This window comes from Oenanthe melanoleuca, chromosome 4, assembly GCF_029582105.1.
Source record: "Oenanthe melanoleuca isolate GR-GAL-2019-014 chromosome 4, OMel1.0, whole genome shotgun sequence".
In the NCBI taxonomy this organism is placed as follows: domain Eukaryota; kingdom Metazoa; phylum Chordata; class Aves; order Passeriformes; family Muscicapidae; genus Oenanthe; species Oenanthe melanoleuca.
The window spans coordinates 9,519,524-9,540,303 of record NC_079337.1 but is presented as its reverse complement, the minus strand read 5'-3'; the positions used below and the strand labels follow the sequence as shown (position 1 = coordinate 9,540,303).

Sequence of the window (20,780 nt, the reverse complement as noted above, 5' to 3'; positions counted from 1 at the left end):
TCTCTGCACTCTCCTGAGCACTGACAGGAGGGACAGGCACTGATCTCTGCACCCTCCTGAGCACTGACAGGAGGGACAGGCACTGATCTCTGCACTCTCCTGAGCACTGACAGGAGGGACAGGCACTGATCTCTGCACTCTCCTGAGCACTGACAGGACACAAGGAAACAGCCTGAAGCTGAGTCAGGGGAGGTTAGGTTGGATGTCAGGAATGGTTCTTCACCCAGAGAGTGGTTGAGCAGGTTCAACTGGATCCCAAGGGAAGTGTCACAGCACCAAGCCTGGCAGAGCTCAAGAAGTGTTTGAACAATGCTCTCAGGCCCAGGGTGGGATTGTTGGGGTGCCCTGTGCAGGGCCAGGAGTTGGACTCGATGATCCTAATGGATCCCTTCCAGCTCCCCATATTCTGTAATTCTGCCGTAAGAGCAGCAGGTCCCTGCTGTGGGGATGGAGAAGGGGCGCCTGGAGCTGCCGGGGTCCCTCCGGCTTTGTGAGGTGAACTGCAGCAACGCCAGCCGGGGTCAGCGGGCCCACGGATGGACAGCACGGGATGGACAGCACAGAATGGGCAGCACGGAACGCGCTGGAGAACCCTCGGTACCGTATGTGGGAGCACACAGAACCAACGCGGCCCCGCCATTTCCCTGAGGGGCGGTGCCGTGCCCGCCCCTCGGCAGCGGGGGCGCGCTCGGGCCCGCCCCGAGGCGGGGCCAGGCCCCTCCCCCGGGCGCGTGCCGGAGGCGGGGCGTGGGGCGCGCGCGCCCCCGGTACCGCGGCTGCGCCGTGCCCGCGCCCGCCGCCGCCGCCGCCGCCATGGACAGCGACGAGGAGACGCTGGAGGAGATCGTGGAGGGTGCGTGTGCCGCGGCTCGGGGAGCGGGGCGCGCCGGCGCCGGGCGCTGCCGCAGCGGCTGTGGGGGCGCGGGGCGGCGGCCGGAGCCGGAGCCGGGCGGCCGGGGTCGGGCGCAGCGCATGACATCAGTGGGCTTATGCAACGAGCGGGCCGGGGCCGCGCACGTGTTGGGCTCGGGGTTCGGGGGCAGCCGGGGCCGGGCGGGCGCCTCGGGTGCCTTGCAGCGCTCCGGCCGCAGCCCGGCCGCGGGGATGGCGGCTGCTCGGCTCCCATTGTCAAAAATAAGTGGCGGCCGTGGTTTCGTGCCGCCGCCGTGCCCCCGTGCGGGCGGTGGCCTGCAGCCGCGCTCCTTGGCCCGTGCCCGCTCCTTCCTGCCCTGCGCGGCCGAGGGACGGGGGGATGCCCGTCCCTGGAGCCGGGGCTGCGGCCGCAGCGTGCAGGTGGAGAAGGGAAAGGAAAGAGCGGCTCCGAGAAGGCACGGCTGCCGTATCCATGGGCAGCAGGGCTGGATGAGAGCGGGGTGGGCCACCTTATGGCTAGTACACACCCGCTGTGTGCCATTCACCTCTCGTGTGTGGGTAGCTAACCCTGCAGAGCTCTAAACCCAGAGGTTTCATCCTTATGTCACAGATAAAGTGTTCTGCTGTATCCTGGGTTTGTTCGGCGTCTCCACGGGCTAAGGAATCAAATCTTCAGAGCATCTTTTATTCAGCAGTGTGTATGAATATACATTCATATATGTTCATGTTTTTCTGAGCAAGATAGGAGCAGGATGCTGTTTGGGGGTGAACAGGATTTGGCACTTACCCAAAGGAAGTTAGAAATGTAGAAATCTGCACTTTTATTTTTGTAGGGGGGAGTTTGGTTTGTTGTTGTTATCCCCCAGACATCCATCTGGCATCTTTGTGGCCAGAATCTTTTATTGATGATGCACGTTATATGTCATCTGTTAAGTAATAGTGATCCTGACCGTAAAGGGCTTTTATCTTTGATTTGTGTACATCAGTGGTTTCGGTAAGTGACTCCATTGTGAGCTAGCCCCTATTAGGGTAATTCCTTTTCTTGAAAAGTTCATTGTCTGAGCTTAAGAGGAAATATTGGGAGATCCTTAATGAACCAGCAAAAGTGAGGTTTTAAAATGATTTAAAAATATGTTTAGGCGTTTCGGGTGTATTTTTTGCAAATGGAGGAGGGTGGTGAGAGAGGAAAGTGGAACACACTGCTCCCCATGAAATAATGAGGATTTTTTCAGCTGACTTAATCTGAAACAGAATTAGAGCCAAAGGCGTCAGCCATACAGAAAAAAAAGTGGTATTTATGTTATGAAACTTGAAATTGCATTTTTTCCCATGTTATTGACTAAGAGAGACTATGTTTCTTATTTTGTTGCAGCGGTGGGGCATGGCTTTATTTTTCTTTTTTTTTTAGTAAGGAGAAACTTCTAGCACATTAGAATAATTGGATTCTTTGTATTGTGGCTGAGATTAAGACCCTGCATAGAGGCCATTGGATCAAAGCTGACCATTTAAATCTCCGAGGTACTCTGTATCCTACTGTGCAAAAGTCCTGACGTGTGTTCTCTGTACAAGCATGGCAGCTTTTGTGTTGGGCTTTACATTCCAGCAAAATCTTGACAAAGCTGAATAGTCACAGAGAACAAAGTTGCAAGGGTTTTGTTGTTGTTGTTGCTTTGGGTGTTTTTTTAAAACAGTATGATGTACCAATATTATCAGTGTATTTTTAAATCTAACAGTTTTATAAAAGTTTTGTCCCTGTAATGATAGGGAAACTGATATTGTGTTGTTTAGGGTTTGTTAACTTACACCAGTGTACCCTTCTGTGTTGATAAAATTTAATTTAAAAGGCTTTTAATTGAAACTATAAATATTGATAGAGTTTTTGGTCTAAAAGAGGTGTCCACATCAGAAATGTTACTGACCTTTTAGTTAAATTGTTCATTAATTTATTGGTTATTAATATTTAACCATTAATAATAATGGATTAAATTTAACTAAAACTTGTCCTTTCTACAAAAAGGGGTATCATGATAGAATGGGAGGGGAAAAAGCCTTTCTTCTCTTTGAAAGAGCAGCTTCTGTTTAAGTTTTCAAAATAATTAAAAGCTTTTAGTGATAGAGCTTTTTTCCTTCTACCCTTTTCTCTTTTTACTCTATTATTTCTCTCACTTTGAACTGATAAGCAGTGCCTGATTGGTTTTACTGGCTCTTAAACTTTTAACTGTTTTCAGTGTGGTTTGGACTAGGACTTGAAGTGAGAGCAGTCATGTGCAGGTGTGAGAGAAACTTGGTGGAGCATGCAAGGGAAGGGTGAGGGAGAGAATCCTGGCTCTGGGATGAGTTCAGATTCCTCGCTGTTGCTTTCTCCTGTACACCTTTCTAGGTGCATTTCCATACTCAAAAAAGTCTGCTCAGCTGATTCTCTCTGTAAATCAGTCCCCCTCACACTGAAGTTTGTTTATGCGTTTCCATATGTGTGATGAACCTTTTCAGTTTAGGGCAGATTTGGTCAGGGAAGAACTTAACCCAAAGCCTGAAGAACACCGTCTCTCATCTCTAATAGGCTGTGCATGCATCACCAGGAGACTGGGGAAAATCAGAGATAATGTTTTAGTTGGAAGCATGGAAAAACAAATACAGGCTAGCTGATATTTATTAGATAGTTTTCATGCAAAATTTATACCTGGCAAAATGTCACTGTGGGAGCTGTAGCACTCAGGTGTGTCCCTGTGCTGAGAGCAGCCCTGCTGAGCTCTGCAGCCAGAGCTCACACAGCTAAACCAGGCAATAACCATCATCAAAACACGTCTCTGTCATTTTCCTTTGGCTTTGAGGAGACAGTTAGAGATGCAATAGAAGCTTTTTTATGCTTTAACTTTGTAGAGTTGGCCATTTATGTTCTGTAAAACACAAACCATGCAGGTGAGGTTCCAGGTGTGTTGTCTCTGCTTTCCCTCTGCAACAGCTGTAATAGGGAAAACTGATATGGCTAGGGGTGGGAGCAGACTATAAAGTGAACACATCAGAAAGGCACTGGAAAACAGCATTTAAAATATTAAATACCAAGTTGACTGACATATTGCAAGGCACAGCAATATGGATATTACACACTTTTATTTCTTTAAATTCCTGTGAATACAGCTGTACAGTGGCACACCCACATTATCACAAGGCATGTGTTTTTATCAAAAGAAAAAATCACTTATTATCTTGTTCTCACCAATAAATACATGTTTTAGATAAAGAATTATTATACTTTTGAAGATGTATATTAATACAAGTTAGAATAATATAAACCTTCTTTCTTTCAGAAACAAGTTTTGCTTACTATTTTCTCTCCCATCTCTCATCCCTTTACTTTTATCCTCATCTTTTATTTTTATTTTAAGCTGTGTGCTACACAAGTACAAACTTCAGTTCTACAGAATGTCTAATCACTGTTCCTAACAGCAGTGATCTGAATTGCAGTTTTGTACTGGGGAGCTACTGCATTTCAAGCAGCTACATAATGAGAACAGGTTTAAAATCTTGTATAATAACTAATGTGTTCTGTTGCTCTTTGTTTGGATTTTATTTCAGGGCATCTAGATGATGATGGGCTGCCACATGGATTCTGTACAGTAACCTATTCATCAACAGACAGATTTGAAGGAAATTTTGTGCATGGAGAAAAGAATGGCCGTGGCAAATTCTTCTTTTTTGATGGAAGGTACACTCTGACTCTCTCATTTTTCTTCTGTATTCTTACTTCTGCCTGTAGCAGTGCAAAACTAATCAACATTGATTGTATACTGCTGAGTTTCTGGATAAGATTTCTCATTAAAAACTGTAGCTGAAAAGTTTGCTGCTGCTGTAGCCATTCCTGTGGTGGCTTGGTGTGTAATGAGGTGCCAGTAGTTGTTTCCTGGAGGGAAAATGGTGTGAGCTCTTTTAGCACTGCAAGGTTATGAGCTGATTAAAACTTATAAGATATGGGAAGTGGTCAAAACTATTGAAAAGCATGCTGACAATGACTTGGACATCAAAGTTCATTACTTCAGGTGGGCTTCTTTACCATATAGATCTGCACAGAGAGTGCAACTGGAGAGTGCTCCCTGTGCCAGCCCTCACACACAGACATAGGACCTTGACAGAGGCTTGCCTTCTGCTTTGTCAGATTGTTTATCAGTTAAAGGATTGAGTTAAATACAGGTTTATTAGCAACTCTAGTTAATCATCTAGTTGCTTGTGGCCTGATTCACTTTCAGACAAACCCCTATAATTTCCCTTCTTTTCACTGGGAATTGTGACAGTGAAATAGGGCTAATCTGTGCCTATGCATGTGTTTTCTTCTCTGATCCTCATTATGCACACCTTGTAAGTCTGGCCCCACCACCACTGCAGCATTCCTGTCTGCAGTTGCTCAGAAGTTCCTCCAAGGCAGCAGCAAATGTATAAAATGACACGATTCTTCATGGTTTTGCAGCTGTTGGTGACACTCTGAATAGAGGCTGTTAAACTGACAGTTGTGCTGGATGTACTCTTCCTGCTCAGCAAAAGTCTGAGCAGGAGCAGAGGTATTGTGCTCAGTGAGTCAGCTCCTTGTCTGTACTTGCCTTTGCATTTGCTTCATACTGGGGATTGTGGGGGTTTTTTCATGAGAAAGATAATGTATTTATTCAGTTATGTAGAAAGTGATTAGACCTCCAAGCTTGAATGAAGAAAAATCCTCACTGTTGTTGGCAATGGTCTTATTAATCTTCTCTGAGTAACTGAAAATCAGTGCTGCCCAGCAGCTGAGTTCTCTAAAATAGTTCTGGTTTAAGTTGTTAGACAGCGTCTCTATGGACACATGTGCATAATGTTTCTGTGCTGGTGGATGATCTCAGCAGAGTAGTTGCTGATTGCACAGTCAGAGGAACTGACCTGCTATTTTGTTTGTAGGGGTGCTCCTCCATCTAATCCAGTGTACAGGTAGCATTTAGTGGGAAGAGTCAGGTTGCTGCTGAGCCTTTTCTGTATTGCTTAAGTGTTGCCAACTCTTCTCTGTTTTCTTTTTTTTGTTTTCCCCACTCTCAATTTTCATAACTCTCAAAAAACTGGAATAGCTGGCTACTGATGACTTTAGGAACTAGCAGAATGAAAATATGTAAAAATAGTCTGCAGTGTGGTTTTGGAAAATGGGATATTTTCATTAACTATTATATATTTTAATTTAGCTAAAGCAGCCTTAACTGAGCTGTAGCTAATTGCTGAAGATGCCACTTATCTAGCTATGCCCAGCTAGCAAGACTAAGTTGATTTCTGAAATGGATGGTTCAGGATTCATGGCATGTCGTAAGAATGACCTGGCATAAAACAGGACATGCTGTTTCCATTAAGTGTGCCATGGGCAAGGCTGAGTGCTCATGAAGATGAGCAATAAATATCAAAAAAGTCTCAAAACAGCTCTCCCTTTGCAGAATCCTGTGCAGTAGGCTCGCTGGTTTCAGCACTCGTGGGTGTGTTTCCCTGGCAGGCTGCTGAGTAAAGGCTGACAGCTGTACTGCTGTACCTCTGGTGTTGGGGAGCAGCTGAGTCCTGTCAGATACAGGACTGGCTGCAGTGTAAGCATTCTCATTTTGTGAGTGTTGGGGAATAGGACTGGCTGCCTTGTTTGGTCAAGGAAACCTTTCCCTTTGCTGGAATAGCTGCCCCCTTCCTGTTGGTTATTTAAGGGAATGGAAACCTGGAATGAAATATCAGTTGTTTTTTATCTTCTCCTTCAAGAGAACACAACAAATCACAGCATATTCTGTAAGAGAGAGAAGTTTCACCTCTGGCATACTCCCTGTTTTGAATTGTGGACTTGAACTTTCCTTGGTGCCAGTGGTTCTGGAGTGTGCTTTGCAGAACACTTTGCACTATAAAGGCAGGCATGAGAGCCATGCTTGGCAGCTGCAGCTGCCCTTCTTCCCTAATTGGAAACTCTTGTAAACTGAAATCTCCCAGAACAGAGTAGAAAACTATTATTTTATTTTCAGGGAAAAAATTTTCCATGTTCCCATACAGAGGGAGCAAGAGATAAATGGATCAGTCTCTATCAATATTAACTTAATCCCTGGAAGGATGTTGGAGTAAGATTTGGAGTAATTTTTCTCCCCAGTTCATATAACCGGTTTAATTTTTAGATGAGGAGTATCTTCAGTCCCTTCTAGACATAGTGGATAATGGGAAGACAGTAGATCTGATAAGTCTTGACTTTGGTAGAATTTATGTTGTCAGAAGTATGATCATCTGAGAAGCAAACCAGAGAAGTACAGGCTAGTTCAGGGTTTGTATAAAAAGGTTTTGCTTATGGAGGACACAGAAGGTACTTATTTATCTTTGTGCTGGTCAGGTCTTAGTTGCAATTATTGTATCTGGCTGCAGACACCCTACCCTGAGAGCCTAAAAAAAGTGAAGTGAGGAGCAGGGTGGAAATCACTCAGAAACTGTAAACAGTGTAAAACTTCCGAACCTGACTTTTTAGGTGAGCTGGAAGGAGATAGACTTCTTTCTTAAGGTATCATCCTTTTGATTTCCTTTGATGAGGTGGATATTTTTGTCACTGTTTGGAGTTTAATACAAAAAGAGAAAACATAGGAGTTTGAGTTATAGTAAAAGGAAGTAATTCTTTCCAGGGCTGAAGCACTGTTGTAATTCAGCAATGTTGCAACTTCAACTAGTGCAATTGAAGGTAACAAGAAAGGACTTTTGGTGGTTTTCATTACATAAACTGGGGGTGGCTGTTTCTTTTAAAGAGTAATCCTCCATGTGCATGCTCTGTGTGTTGTCACTACAATGGAATTCAAACTAGTGATCTGTGATAAATTAGAGGGGAAAGTGGCATAGTTTATAGTTAAGTAAGAGCACTGGTTCCTGGTGGTTCCCTGTGCTGTAGTGCCATAGCTATATGTGCAGCTCTGTAGCAACCTGGACCAAGAAATCCATTTGACTGAAAAGCAAAATAGTTTTCCTGCCCCTTATTGTTTTGCATCTGGTGTACACTGAGGCTTTTACTGTAATGTGTTTTCCCATGGAAACCTCATCCAGCTTGCCAAAGTTATGTAAAAACAGAACATGAAGCTTTAGAAACGAGAATGTGAATTCTGAAAAAAAAAACCATTCCTTCCACAACTCTTGCAAATCTGTTTGGTAAAACATGTAGAGTCATGTGCTCACAGATACTGAGCTTATACCTTAGATGTCTGCATCTGAAAAAGAATTATGCAGTGAAAATATGTGTATGCTGGCAGCTGGCTGTTAGCTAAGTGTGCTGAAGCAAAAGCTAAACAGGTTGTGTTCCCTTATGCTAATCCTAACATGAGAAAGAAATATCTGAGTAGACCCTTTTATGGTGATAGTAAAGGGTTTGCAAGACAAAACTGAAATGGAATGTTTTTTTGTTTAAATCCAAGTGCAGCACTAGCTCTGTTTGACAGGCTGTGTTTGATTTTAAGAGAAATACATGAAAAATGGCTGCTTTTAGCAGGGCCTGTACAAATGGCTGCTAAGTGTATTGCTGGGGAGCTGACACTGAACTGTGGCAGGTCATAGTTCATGTGTACAGCAGCTCAATTTCATCTCTCCAGAGACATGTCAGTGAAGCAGGTAGAAAATCCTAATGTGAGGGTAGCCTGCTATTCCAGCCTACAGAAAATGCCAAGCATGTGACTGAGATGAGTGATGCTGTGTCCATGCAGCACACCCTGATGAAAGGGTGCTGTGGGTTGTTTTCTGCCTTTGGAGCTCCATAGAAGCAAGTTCCTGATTTTCACCTTGGCGTTGCAGTGTGTTGAGGCTTTGGGCTCACCCCTGAGAGGTGAGCAGTTTCCCACTGCTGTTTTCTTTCTCTCTTCATCAGCACCCTGGAGGGGTACTACGTTGATGATGCCCTGCAGGGCCAGGGGATCTACACCTACGAGGATGGAGTGGTCCTTCACGGCACCTACGTGGACGGGGAGCTGAACGGCCCAGCGCAGGAGTACGACAGCGACGGGCGGCTGATCTTCAAGGGGCAGTACAGAGACAACATCCGCCACGGAGTCTGCTGGATTTATTACCCAGTAAATTACATTTGTTACCCTCACCACCTGCTCTCCCTGCTGTACAGTCATGGACCTTGCTTTTCTCCCCACCGTCACCCAGCTCTGTCCAAAAATCAGCACACACAGATCTGGGTAAAAGATCTGGGCGTTCTGGTTTTGGATAATCCAACAAATTTAAAAGATTTTGGTGTTGAGTGTTTGCCCAGTAAATGAGATTCAGTGAGGCTGCAAGATGCCCTGCACCATTTTCATCTTCCAGGAAATCCAGCCCCTTGGAAGTGCATTTATGTATAATTTGTATGTAGTGTAGAAACAGGATGTCTAATAATTTATGTATTATCCCTTTGGAAAGGCTGGACTAATGGTTTTGCCACTTTGTAGTGCTGGCTGCAGGTGAGGAGCATGGAAGCCATATCAGTTATTGCAACCTGCTGTTCTTACTAGAGTAGGAGAGACTTTGTCTCCATTGCTGCAGGATGTGAAATCTGGCTTTGCCCAACACATCAGATATAACTGGTGTGAGAGCTGTACCTCTGAGTGGAGCTGTGGACAAGTGATTTGCTAATTAAACAAGCCAGTATTTTATCTTTTTGAATTTTGATGTTCTTTTACAACCATGCTAGTTAAGGCAATGACTGTTGTACAGTTTTTAGGGAGTTTTTAATACAATTTTTAAAAAATACATAATTCCTATTCAGCCTTGCACAGCAGAGTATTTAACCTTTCAGTCTTACCTTGTGCCAAGATGGGGGGTAACATCTGCATGTTACTAAACTGCTGGTCAAAACCCAGTCTAATTCTGTGCTACATGTGGCACAAGCTTTAGTTGCAGATTGATTTCTAAATGCTTACCACCACTGGTTTTCACTGTAGCCATTAAGCATGTATTAGGATCTGCAAATGCTTGGTGTAAGCTGCCAAAAGTTTTTCAGTCCTAGTGTATAAAATACACACAGCTGACCCTTCACTTCATGTATCTCCTGCTTCATCTTCCAAATGGCAAAGTGTTGCTGTACCTTTTGGAAGTGGAACCAGTTGTTTCCTCATGACTCTGTGCACAGTTGTTTTCTCAGACTTAAGGTCCACTGTTCCCTGTTACAGCGTGCTTGAAACTCTTTCATCCTTGGAGTTGAACAAAATGGTGTCTCTTTGAAATAGAGCCTGTGCACAGTGGTCTTGATATAAATCAGTTTGTTTCCACAGCACACCTGCTGGTCTTGCTCCAGGGTGTTATTTGGAGATGCTTCCTTGTCTTTTTTGAAATTAATGCCTTAAGTGGTGTCTAGGTTTGAAAGACAGGTGTCTGCCAAGGAAGGCAGGAACCTCCCTTAGAATGGAAAATATGACCCCCTTCCCTCCTCAATATGGCAAAAACCACATGTGGTACAGTAAATTCACCATTTTCTAAGGTTTGTTGATTAGTACAACTATCATGTATTGTCCAGTTAAAAGGTTAGTTGATTAGGTAATAATTCCTTGGGCTCTGCCCCACTGGAAGGAGTCCACAGGCTTCTTTTGCCCCACTTTTGTTGGGTCAGGTCCAGATTCTGCTTGGAAAACAGAACATTCTTGTAGTTGGTGCTCTTCTTGGAATAAGACTAAAGAATGTTTTAGGACTGTGTTTAGAGGGTTAGCTTATTGTCCCTAAATGTAGGGGGAAAGGATAGGAAAAGTAATAGAAGCTACAGCCATACATTTGCAATCTACAAAGCTACAAATGCATGAAAAATATAAAAAGCTGAAGATCTTAGGCATCAAGGATAGTAAAGTATAACTAAATACTTTACCTTTTCTTTCTTGTCTGTGCTCTCAGGATGGAGGCAGCCTTGTGGGAGAAGTGAATGAAGATGGGGAGATGACTGGAGAGAAAATAGCCTATGTGTATCCTGATGGAAAGACTGCATATTCTGGAAGGTTCATAGATGGAGAAATGATAGAAGCAAAACTGGCAACTCTGACATCTGTTGAGGATGGGAAACCTCAGTTTGAAGTAGTACCAGGCAGTAAGTTCAGCTAACATACACTTGTATTCCTGCTGCCAGCCCTGTGCTGCAGACAGCTTGGTTCCTGTGATATTCCTCACTGGAGCCTGGCTGTGATGGCACAGGCTGTAGGTGAGGGGCCCTTTCTCCAAGTTGGGCAGAGAGGAAGCTGGGCTTTGTCCTGGGAGCAGATGGGAACTGCCCCCTGCATGGTCCTGCCCAGCTGCATTTCATAGCCCTTCTCTCACTCCTGTGCTCATGGGCACAGTCCTGCTTATCACACACTCTGCTGCCCTCTGTGCCAGAAATCCTGCTCCATTCACCCTGATAATGGTGGTACAGCCGCAGCTACAGTGCTTCTCACAGTGAAAAAACTGCAAGAGGAGAGGGAGGCCCTGATGTGGTTGTAGCTCTGTCAGCTGGGTTTGTGCAAGTCAGTGTTTGCAGTGGGAATGTTCTGGCACCTGTGTTGCTGGGCTGAGAGTGGAATTAGTGAACCAGATTCAGTTGTTGTGTAATGGTCTGATTCACCAGCACCCTTCAGTGTGGCTGGTCCTGCTGACAGAAAGTGACTGGGAAGTGCATAGGGGTAAGGTGGTGCCCTCTCCAGTGGCTTGAACTCTTGAACCTATAGTTCTGGAGTGGGTTTGTTATTCTGAGGTGTATGTGATGTTTTGGAGGAGTGTGGGTTAAGCTGCAGTAACAAGCAGGGACTGTGCTAATGCATTTATTGCTCTGCCAGCAAAAATTGTCTCACCTGATACGAAATTTGCACATAAAGCTCAGTGAAAAGGTATTGAAAAGCAAATGCACCTGAGTTTGTTTTTTGAATCGCTCAGTTATGACAGCAAGTCAAAATTTAACTCAAACTTACTTTGTGAGAGGGTATGGTTGTGCTTTGTAAATAGGATGAAGTTACACTCAGGAGGAAGCTGCCATCAGCCAGAACACATCCTGGACACCAGGGGCAAAGGCCTTATATAAAACTTAATAGTATTCTGTTCTGTGGGGTCTTTTCCCATCTTATTTCCACCTTCTTCTTAATCTATGTCCAAGATAGTCTTCTGGCATTTGGGAGGGGTATGTGAGAATATAATTAGAGCTGTACCACTGAGTTGCTTATTAATGGCAAAAAATAAAGGACTGTAGCAAGAGTGCTTTCTGATTATTAGACGTTATCTTCTGGCTGAAGTCTGCTCAGAATTTGGACTAGAAAATATTTCATATTTGAAGTACTCAAATTTTTGGGTTTTTTTGGGAATTTTTAAAATGAGTTATTGAATATATCCATTTAAATTTTGCTTTACTTTTAAATTATATTTAGAGACACTTGGAAGGCCAGTTTTGAAAGAGTATCCAGTCCTCCTCTACAATTTGGTAATTTGAAGAACATATGCATCACCTTTTTGTGTTACTACTGTTACTCTAGAATGTTGAGGGGAAGAAATAATCAAGTAGCATTATCTCAGTTAAGGCTTTTTACAGGTGCAGTTCTGTTTAATACCTTTTTGTTGAAGTGTAACATTTTTTGCAGCCATTAAAATTTTATTTTTTAATGTCTTGATTAAGTTAAGGATTGCTTTTTCTCAGTACTACCAATTAGTTTATTTCCTTCGTTGATTTCTGATTTTTTTAGGCCCAGTATACAGTTTTGACAAATCTACTTCATCCTGCATTTCTACAAATGCCCTTCTTCCTGATCCTTATGAATCAGAAAGGTAAACATTTTTTTCCTTCTCCCCATATTTCTTTGCTGTTATCTATTAAGGGCCTAGTTTTGCAAACCTTTTCTCATGTAAAAAGATGTGTAAAGGTTTGTAAAATGAAAGCCCTGTGTTAACCTCAGCTGTAGGCTCTTTCTGATACTCTGAGATATCTAAATAAGTGATTAGTAAAATGCTTGCATTGAGTACTTGAAGATGTGGTGCATCACCTTGAGAGCTCTTGCTCCTCAGTGCATGTACATACCAGCAACCCCAGCTTGGTGGGGACTTCTGGAGTTCTGATATATTATTGAGGGTGTTCCTGAATTGATGTCATCATTGTGGAGCAATAGTAGATTGGCACTTTAAAAAAAAAATAAATTTCCAAGTCAGCCCACACTTCCCACCAAATCTCAGTTTTGACAAAATAGAGAGAACATGTGGAAGAGAGGAAGGGAAGAAGTTCCATAAAGAGGTTTTGAATACTACTACTACTAATAATAACAACAACAACAATAATAATAATTAGGTTTTCTTGGTTTTATTGTTACTAGCTTTATTGTTGTACTGAAGTATTGGGCTTTGTCCCAGTAGTGTTGTACTTTTTAAAAATTAAAACTGCAGCCAGTCTCTAATTCCATGCCCTGTTTCTCTTGTAGGGTGTATGTGGATGTCTCTCTCATTTCCAGTGCTGGAGAAGGATTGTTTTCAAAAATAGCAGCAGAAGCCAGTACAGTGATGTCCTTCTATAATGGAGTGCGAATTACACACCAGGAGGTAAAGAAAAGAAAAAAGTCAGTCTGAATTTTCATTGCTCCTCCTGAAATTCTCTTTTCATTTTGGGATCTAACACCCACTACCTTCCCACCCTTGATTTAACATGATGGAGTTTAATTGAAAGAAAGTGCATGCTTACCTATGTATAGATTTAAAAAGTGTGGGTTTGTTTTTTTTAATGGCATACACCCATGAAAAGCTTTTATATATATTTGCATATATTTTGAATGTTGGATTTCAAACTGCTGACAAAGCTGACCCTTCCACACAGACATTGGATTTTTGCCTTGCATACTAGGTAGACAGCAGAGACTGGGCACTCAATGGAAACACAATATCCCTGGATGATGAAACTGTTATAGATGTGCCAGAGCCCTACAACCACGCTGCCAAGTACTGTGCCTCCCTGGGGCATAAGGCAAACCATTCCTTCACTCCTAACTGCACCTATGAGCCGTAAGTACAGCCCTGGGTTTTAGGGCAGAAGCTGCAGCCCAAATGTCTGGGCTCACAGGGGCTCCCTGGGCAGCTGGATGAAGAGCAGAGGAGGGCTGGGAGTCAAGAGTTGAGGCACTGGAGGAGTTTCTGCTCACCTAGGCTGAGTTGGAAATGGGCTAGCAGGATGGCTGCTTGGTCTCTGTTGGGATTTACACCACGTTGAAGTTGGCAACTTGTTCGTTTTGTCATCAACTTTGAGTTGCTTCTTGATTGTAAAATGCATGATGACAGCTCTCTAAATCCTAGCTTGGCCAGAACTGCACTATATTTGCTGAACTACCAGTGCTTTGATAAATCAATATTTTTGCTCACATTCTTAAATCTTTGTGAGGTTGACTCAAGTCTGCTAACTGAGTATCAGATTATGCAGTATTGCTGTGAAGTGAGTGAATTCTGGAAGTGTAAAAGGGGCTGGCAGAGTATGTTAGTTGACAGCTGAGCCTAGCAGAGATGTTTTTTTCCCTAGGTTTGTTCATCCTCGTTTTGGGCCCATCAAGTGTATCCGTACCATCAGGGCTGTGGAGAAGGATGAGGAATTGACAGTGGCTTATGGGTATGACCACAACCCTGTGGGGCAGAATGGGCCTGAAGCACCAGAGTGGTACCAGCTGGAACTGAAAGCTTTCCAGGCTGCCCAGCAAAAGTGACATGGCAGCACCTTCTCCATTCAGCAAACTGAAACAGAACCTTGGATCTATGCACTACCTTTATACTGAAAACTGGACAACCAGGGATTGTTCATGCTGTTGCATCATAACCTTGCATTCTGTGTTAAGAGATAAGTTCCTTGGATACTAACTAGGTTTGACTGTGTTACTCATAGCAGATTTAAAAATTAGCTAGCATTGCACCAGTCTTATCTGAAGAAATTATTTAATATTCTATACGAGATGTGGTATTCTTTGGTAGCTTCTGCTTTTGCACCATATGCAAAGATGCCAAAAGACTAGAAAGAAACTAAAATGAGTGTATCGTTCACTTTTAGTCGGCAGACTTAGTGTTGCTCTCTATCTGCCTAGGCATTATTGTGCAACTGCATTTTGCATATATGCCACTTGTGATGATAACAGTAATATTTTGATATTCTCTAATAGTAGCATAATTTTGCCTTTTTAAACCTTTGATCTGAATCTTGCAATAGAGCAGTTTATTTATTAGCATATAGGAGGCTGGGTTTTAACTCTCCTTTCCTCTTGTCTGAACGTTGTTCTTTCTACAAATCCTCTTTTGCAGGAGAAAATCCTTTCTAACTAGTGGAAAGGCTTGTGTGTGTATGTGAGAGTGCTGTGTGTTGGTCTCTGTGGCTCTCTAAATAGTATAGCAACATGTCTAAACCTAATATTTATCTAGCCTGTACGGCTGGCTTATTTTGTTTAATTTATTATTATGACATGCAAATGAAGCTGTTCTTTGCATGAAGATTTTGTGAAAAGGATAAAACAGATTTGCTGTTGAAAGACTTCCAGAAGTACGTGTTCTGGAAGGCAAGCACATTACTTGCATCAGTGTTCATGAGTTGGTTTGTGTATTTCACCTGTTCAAGTGGGCAGTTCTCAAGGCAAGAGATGCTTGGATCTCCCATGGATTCTCTGAAAGGAGGTGCATGTATCTGGGGTCAGACTCTAGTCCTTGGTGAAGGAGAGCTGTATCTTTTCTGTGTGTTCACTTGACAGAACAACATAGCCTTATAGCCATCTTTTAGTAGTTCTGGTTTATGACACAGCAAAATAATATGATATGAGTATCAAAATAAGATTTTTTTTTTAAAAAAAGAAAATATATTAAAAGATTGTTTTTGAAAGACAAACAATGAATGTAAAAACATCTCTCGTTGCTCATATTTATAGGCAGCAGTCAATCCATAGCTTTGTTGCAGCCAGCAGTGGGGGCTTTTGAATATTCATCTGCAGGGCTATGTTCTGGAGTTTTTCAGGGGTGGGGAAACTGTGTGGTTTTTCAGATACTGTACCAGTCTTGCCTAATGCTGTATAAGAGAGAAATAATGTTTTGCCTTGGTCTGGATACTGGAGCCTTTCTGGGACTCTGATGTTCTCTTTTGGGTTTAGCAGCTTAGGAGAAACTCAAATGCATTTGCAACACTTTCTTTTAAATGTTTGTAGTTTAAAAAGTTTGTATATATGTAACATAAGTGATTTGGGAATCAGACCTACCTTTCTATTGCAACACATTTTGGTTGCTTGTTTGGACTCTTGGAGGTGTCTGGCTGTCTGAGGAGCTGGGCAGGGAGAATGTGTTGGGTGCCTGCAAGGTAGAAGGATGAGGCTGCTGTTCTGTGCAGTCTGAGAATCCTTGCTTTGGTACCCAAGGAAAGTTAGGAATTACTCACAAGAACCTGGGGCTCTGGTTAGTCCCTGTGGCTGCTCACAAACACTTCCCATCACCTCATCATTTCAGTTTGCACAGAAGCTCCTCTGTGCATGTGCTGGGGCAGGGGACAGGCAGGCTCAGGGTATTGTGACACTCTGTCTGATCTGCACATGAGCTGTGCCACCTCCCATCTCCTCGTGCTGGACACTCAGGTGGCAGCTCCACGTCTCATCCACGGCAGAGGTGACAGCTCAGGGACTCACCTGAGTGTGCAGAGAAACAACTAACCTCACAGGTGAGGGAGAGTTGGCAGAGGTCAGTCAGCTGCTCAGCTTCAGTAAATGATTCTCAAAAAATGCATGACTTCATCTTTCCCTACCTGCCCATGTTACATGGGTCACAGCCACTTGCAGGAAAGCCACAGGTAGGGTGCTCTTATGTGTATTTTGGGGATTATTGTGCCAGGATCATGAAGTTTGCAAAGCTGAGGTTTGAGATTAGGTGCAGGAAAGAGCAGAGGAAAGATGTGACTGAACCCTGCTGGGAAAGGATGGTAACTCCTTCCACAATCTTGATAACCTTCTTTGGACTGTTGGCCTCTCTGTGCTCACTGGGGAATTGTGTTTAAAATGTTCTGATCTCTAGAGCTCCTTTGCCTTCATTTCTCTTCAGCCTCTGATTCCTCTGCTAATCTGTGTGGAGTTGCTTATGTTTTAATAGGTTTGTCAGTCTTCATATTGCCTGATTTTGAGATAAATAGAATACAGGTGCTCTTTGTGTATCAGGCTTGAAGATTGTATCCTAAAATAGGGAAATTCTAGGGAAAAAAAGACACTGAGGTGTCCTGTGGCTTCTCAAAAATTTGGTGAGAGTCAAGCAGATTCTTTTGTACATGTGTGTAGCCTAGTAGGTAGCATGCCACAGCTGTGGCTGTTGTCTCTGTTACCTCTGCTGTCCTCAGCTCTGTAGAATCTGTTGGTCCTTCTATAGCTCCTTCTTCAGCGACCAACCTTCTGTAAAAGTTGTGATTACGGAGCTGCTTTGGCTTGATTCAGGACCAAGCCTTTTAACTCTTCTTTGTTTTCTCTCTCTTCCTGGTCTGTTAGAGTGGAGGTGGCAGGAATGGCTTTTGCCACTGGGTGGTGAAAGAGCTCATTGTGTCCTTCAGAGGTGTGAGTTGGCATCCCCTGGTTCAAACACAGGTTAGTTACAGAACTCCAAATAATGCCTTAACTTGGTCAGTGTGTTGCAGCTCACTTTCTGGGGCTCACTAGAGAGCAAGACCAGCTTCACAGAGCTCCTCATTGGTAGTGTGATGACATATCCATAGACACAAGACCCACACCCAGCCATGGTTTTCATTTGGGGCAGAGGAAGCATCACCTTGCACAGCAATCTTCTCGGGTCTGCAGGATGCAGCTGACCACTGGTGAATATGCAATAAGTAAAGAAGCTCCACTTCTCAGAGTCTGGCCAAAGACCTTTCCTGTCAGAACAGAAGGTGGGAGGAGAGCTGATGCCTGTCAGCTGAGCCTGAGTGAGAGGCTGGCTCTCAAGATACCCATTATGACTAAAGAACAGCATAGGGAAACCTGGAATTGCTGCAATTTGCAGGTACAGATCAGTTCCCAGCATCTGCCTGTGGTCTGCAGTGCTGCACGTGGCTTCTCTGTGGTGGGAGGGTTACTTGAGCTCCTTTGTGAGAAGCCTGTATTACCTGCATTAGAGGCTGCTGATGGTTTCTGTAACAAAAAATAAAACCTGAAGTGGATCTTCAGGGACAGGGTTTTGTCACCAAGAATAAAGCTTTGTTTTCTGGAAGTGGCTATTCTTGGAGAGGAGAGCCAGAAGAGTTGCAGCTGAGAGTTGCCTGCTGCTGGTGTCACTCTACTGGATGAGAAGGAACAGGAAAAGGGTTTAGGCTGTGGAGGGGATGTCAGAAGTTGAGTTTTACTTTTGGGGATCCTGATTTTCTTTTAACAAACCTGAAAAGGCTTTGTTTTCCTTTTTTTAAAATAGTAATTAAAAAAACTTACCCTACATAAAAACCTGTAAATCTTGACTGCTGAAAACGTCAAAAGAAATACATGGAAATGGCTTTTCAGCTGTGAGAGCTTTTTGACTTTTTTCCATAGTTGCCACAATTCCTTCTAGTATCTGCTAGGATGGCCCATGCTTTTAATCAGGTGAAGCTCCTGGGGAGGTTTTGGGAGCTTTGGGAGGCCGTGGGGTGAGGCTGCAGGCTTCTCCTTGGTTCAGCCTTTCTGGATGCACAAGTGTTGCACACAGATGGCAGTGAGTTTTTTCCCAGGGGTCTTGTAGCATGTTGTTAGAAGCTAGAAGCAACATACTACAAGTAGCAAGAACTCTGTTGGGAATTTCTCACCCTCTGTCAGGCACTGGAGGAGCAGAGTAGCCAACATATCCCATCTGGTAAGAGAAATTGAGAAATTATGGAAATTGCCACTTTTTTGTTTCCTTCCCAGCTGTCTGCCCTTGTCCTCCAGTCAAAGCAGTGCTCACCACTTGGGTTGTGCCAGGGGTGCAGGGGTGTTGCTTCTGTCCCAGAGAGCTCTGTGATTTGTGTCCTTCCACTCAGTTTGATGGGCTTTAGGAGAATGCTGCTGCTATGATGAGGTAACATTTCACAGAGCCCAGTACTTGCTGCCTTGTTCTCCTATGGCCCAGCAGAACTGGTGGAGTTATGGGTGCCTGAGGACTTCACCTCCAAGCACTTGAAAAAACCAAATTGCTTTGGAAACAATGGTTCTGAAGTATCTCCTTCCATGCTGGGGTGCTGCCTGTTCCTCACTTCCACTGCACTGCTGTGTGCCAAGAGCATCCAAGTGAGGAAAGCAGGCGTGGGAGCAGCTTCATCTGTGAGTGGAAATGGGCTTCACCTGCAGTCAACTTGTTCCTTTTGCTTTATGTAATGGAAACAGGAGAACTGTATTTTTGGACAAAGAATTTCTAAGCAGTCTTATAAGGGATTTTAGGGATTTTTTTTTTTTTTTAATAAGGAAAAAAAGATGCAAGATTAAGTCCATGTTTACTTGCCCCAGATCAAAGGTTTTGAACACTAAGGTCACTCTTAAATGGACCCTCCTCTGTCTTCGGGCAGTGGAACTTCCTGCCCTTTTTCTCTTTACCATTTTACTGTAACTCTCTTTTTTTGCCCTAGGAGAAATATATGTACAAAAATGATAAGCAATTAAATGTTCAAGCCATAAAATCATGAGTGTGGGAAGACCCGCTTCACAGGTTTTAACATTTGTTTGTAAAATGATGTTTGTATGAAATATTTTCATGGTTGAATGAATATTTAAAAAAAAAAAGTTCCAGTAAGATCTAAACCAGATTTAAAGGGATGTCTTTTTGTAAAATGCAAGTGTAATTGAATACCAGTAAGTAGATTTTTTTTTTTATTTTAAGGGGAGATGCAACAAATAATCCTTACAGTTACAAATGGTTGTTTCTGCTATTTGGGGAGGTGTTTATGCAGCATTACATGCAGCTGCCATAAATAATTGCAATAGCAAGGCTAGTCCCATTTTCAAGAAGTACCTCTCAGCTTTGTCTATTCATGATATCGTACAAACAACCCATCCCTCCTTTCTGTAGATCCCCTTCTAGAAAACTTTTCCTACTGCAGCTGTAACAGATTTAACTCTGAGCTAAGAACCAGACTAAAATTGTGTATTACTTAACAGTTTCTGCTGGGCCTTCTGCTATTTTAATACTCTCTAGCCCATAATTACTGGGTGTCTCTGTTCTGAAGAACTAAGTGCTAAAGAATAATCTTTGGGGTAAGCTTATACACGTGTTAACAGTGAACCCCGGAGTGTTTAACTTGTGTACAGTACTTGATAGGTGTTTTACGACATTTGTACTCGAACTATGAGCCTTACTGAACATCTGTAAGTTTATTCATGACTTTTAAAAAATGGATAACTCTCAGAAAGATGTTTACATGAATGATGATTGCCCTTCCTTTTGATGTTATGAATGAGGTTTTTATAGTGTGTTTGGGCGTATGTGCAAGGAAGCAAGAAAAGTGTTTCTGGGGAAAAACAGACTTGACAAACATTTGTAATAAGTGAATTTTAAAGATTGCTTTAATTGCGCTATGGAGGCAATGCAAAAATAAAATATTCAACAGAAAACCATTGTCTCTCCTTGTTATTTGTGTGTCTCAGTTTTGGGCATCCTCTGATCTCTCCCCCTGCCTTGTGTGCTGTGTGGCCTCAGTTTTTGGTGATGCACAGCATGAGCCAGTGTGTGCCCAGCTAGCTGAGAAGGCCCTTGGCCTCTGCTCATGCTGTATCTTTGGCACTCCCAAGCTCTTTTCTGTCCAACAGCACAGGTTCCTTTGCTCTTTCCAGCAGAGAGTGGGAACCAATGTGCCAGGGGAACAATCCTGTGCATGTCAGTCTGAAGAAACTGATCACACAAGCCATTACTAGGGTTTCATGGACTCTTACAGCAGGGTTTGGATTGGAAGAGATCTTAGAGACCATCTGGTTCTGCTCCCCCACCGCGGGCAGGAACACGTTCCACTAGACCGGGTCACTCAA

At 43.3% G+C, this 20,780-nt stretch overlaps 1 protein-coding gene across 1 annotated transcript; it reads left to right on the top strand.

The window, feature by feature from the left end:
• Window positions 1-736: 736 nt before the first annotated feature.
• SETD7 (SET domain containing 7, histone lysine methyltransferase) lies at window positions 737-20,369 on the top strand. Its single transcript, XM_056489942.1, has 8 exons — window positions 737-853; window positions 4,450-4,579; window positions 8,735-8,936; window positions 10,732-10,921; window positions 12,537-12,618; window positions 13,263-13,380; window positions 13,679-13,836; window positions 14,345-20,369. The coding sequence occupies exons 1-8, from the start codon at window positions 814-816 to the stop codon at window positions 14,523-14,525; spliced, it is 1,101 nt and encodes a 366-aa protein (XP_056345917.1). The 5' UTR covers window positions 737-813; the 3' UTR covers window positions 14,526-20,369.
• Window positions 20,370-20,780: the final 411 nt, after the last annotated feature.

Coding starts and splice junctions, on each gene's coding strand:
- SETD7 (XM_056489942.1), top strand. CDS start 814: ATGGACAGCGACGAGGAGACGCTGGAGGAGATCGTGGAGG. Junction 10,922..12,536: donor GTTTGAAGTAGTACCAGGCA/GTAAGTTCAGCT, acceptor TGATTTTTTTAG/GCCCAGTATACAGTTTTGAC. Junction 13,381..13,678: donor TGCGAATTACACACCAGGAG/GTAAAGAAAAGA, acceptor CTTGCATACTAG/GTAGACAGCAGAGACTGGGC.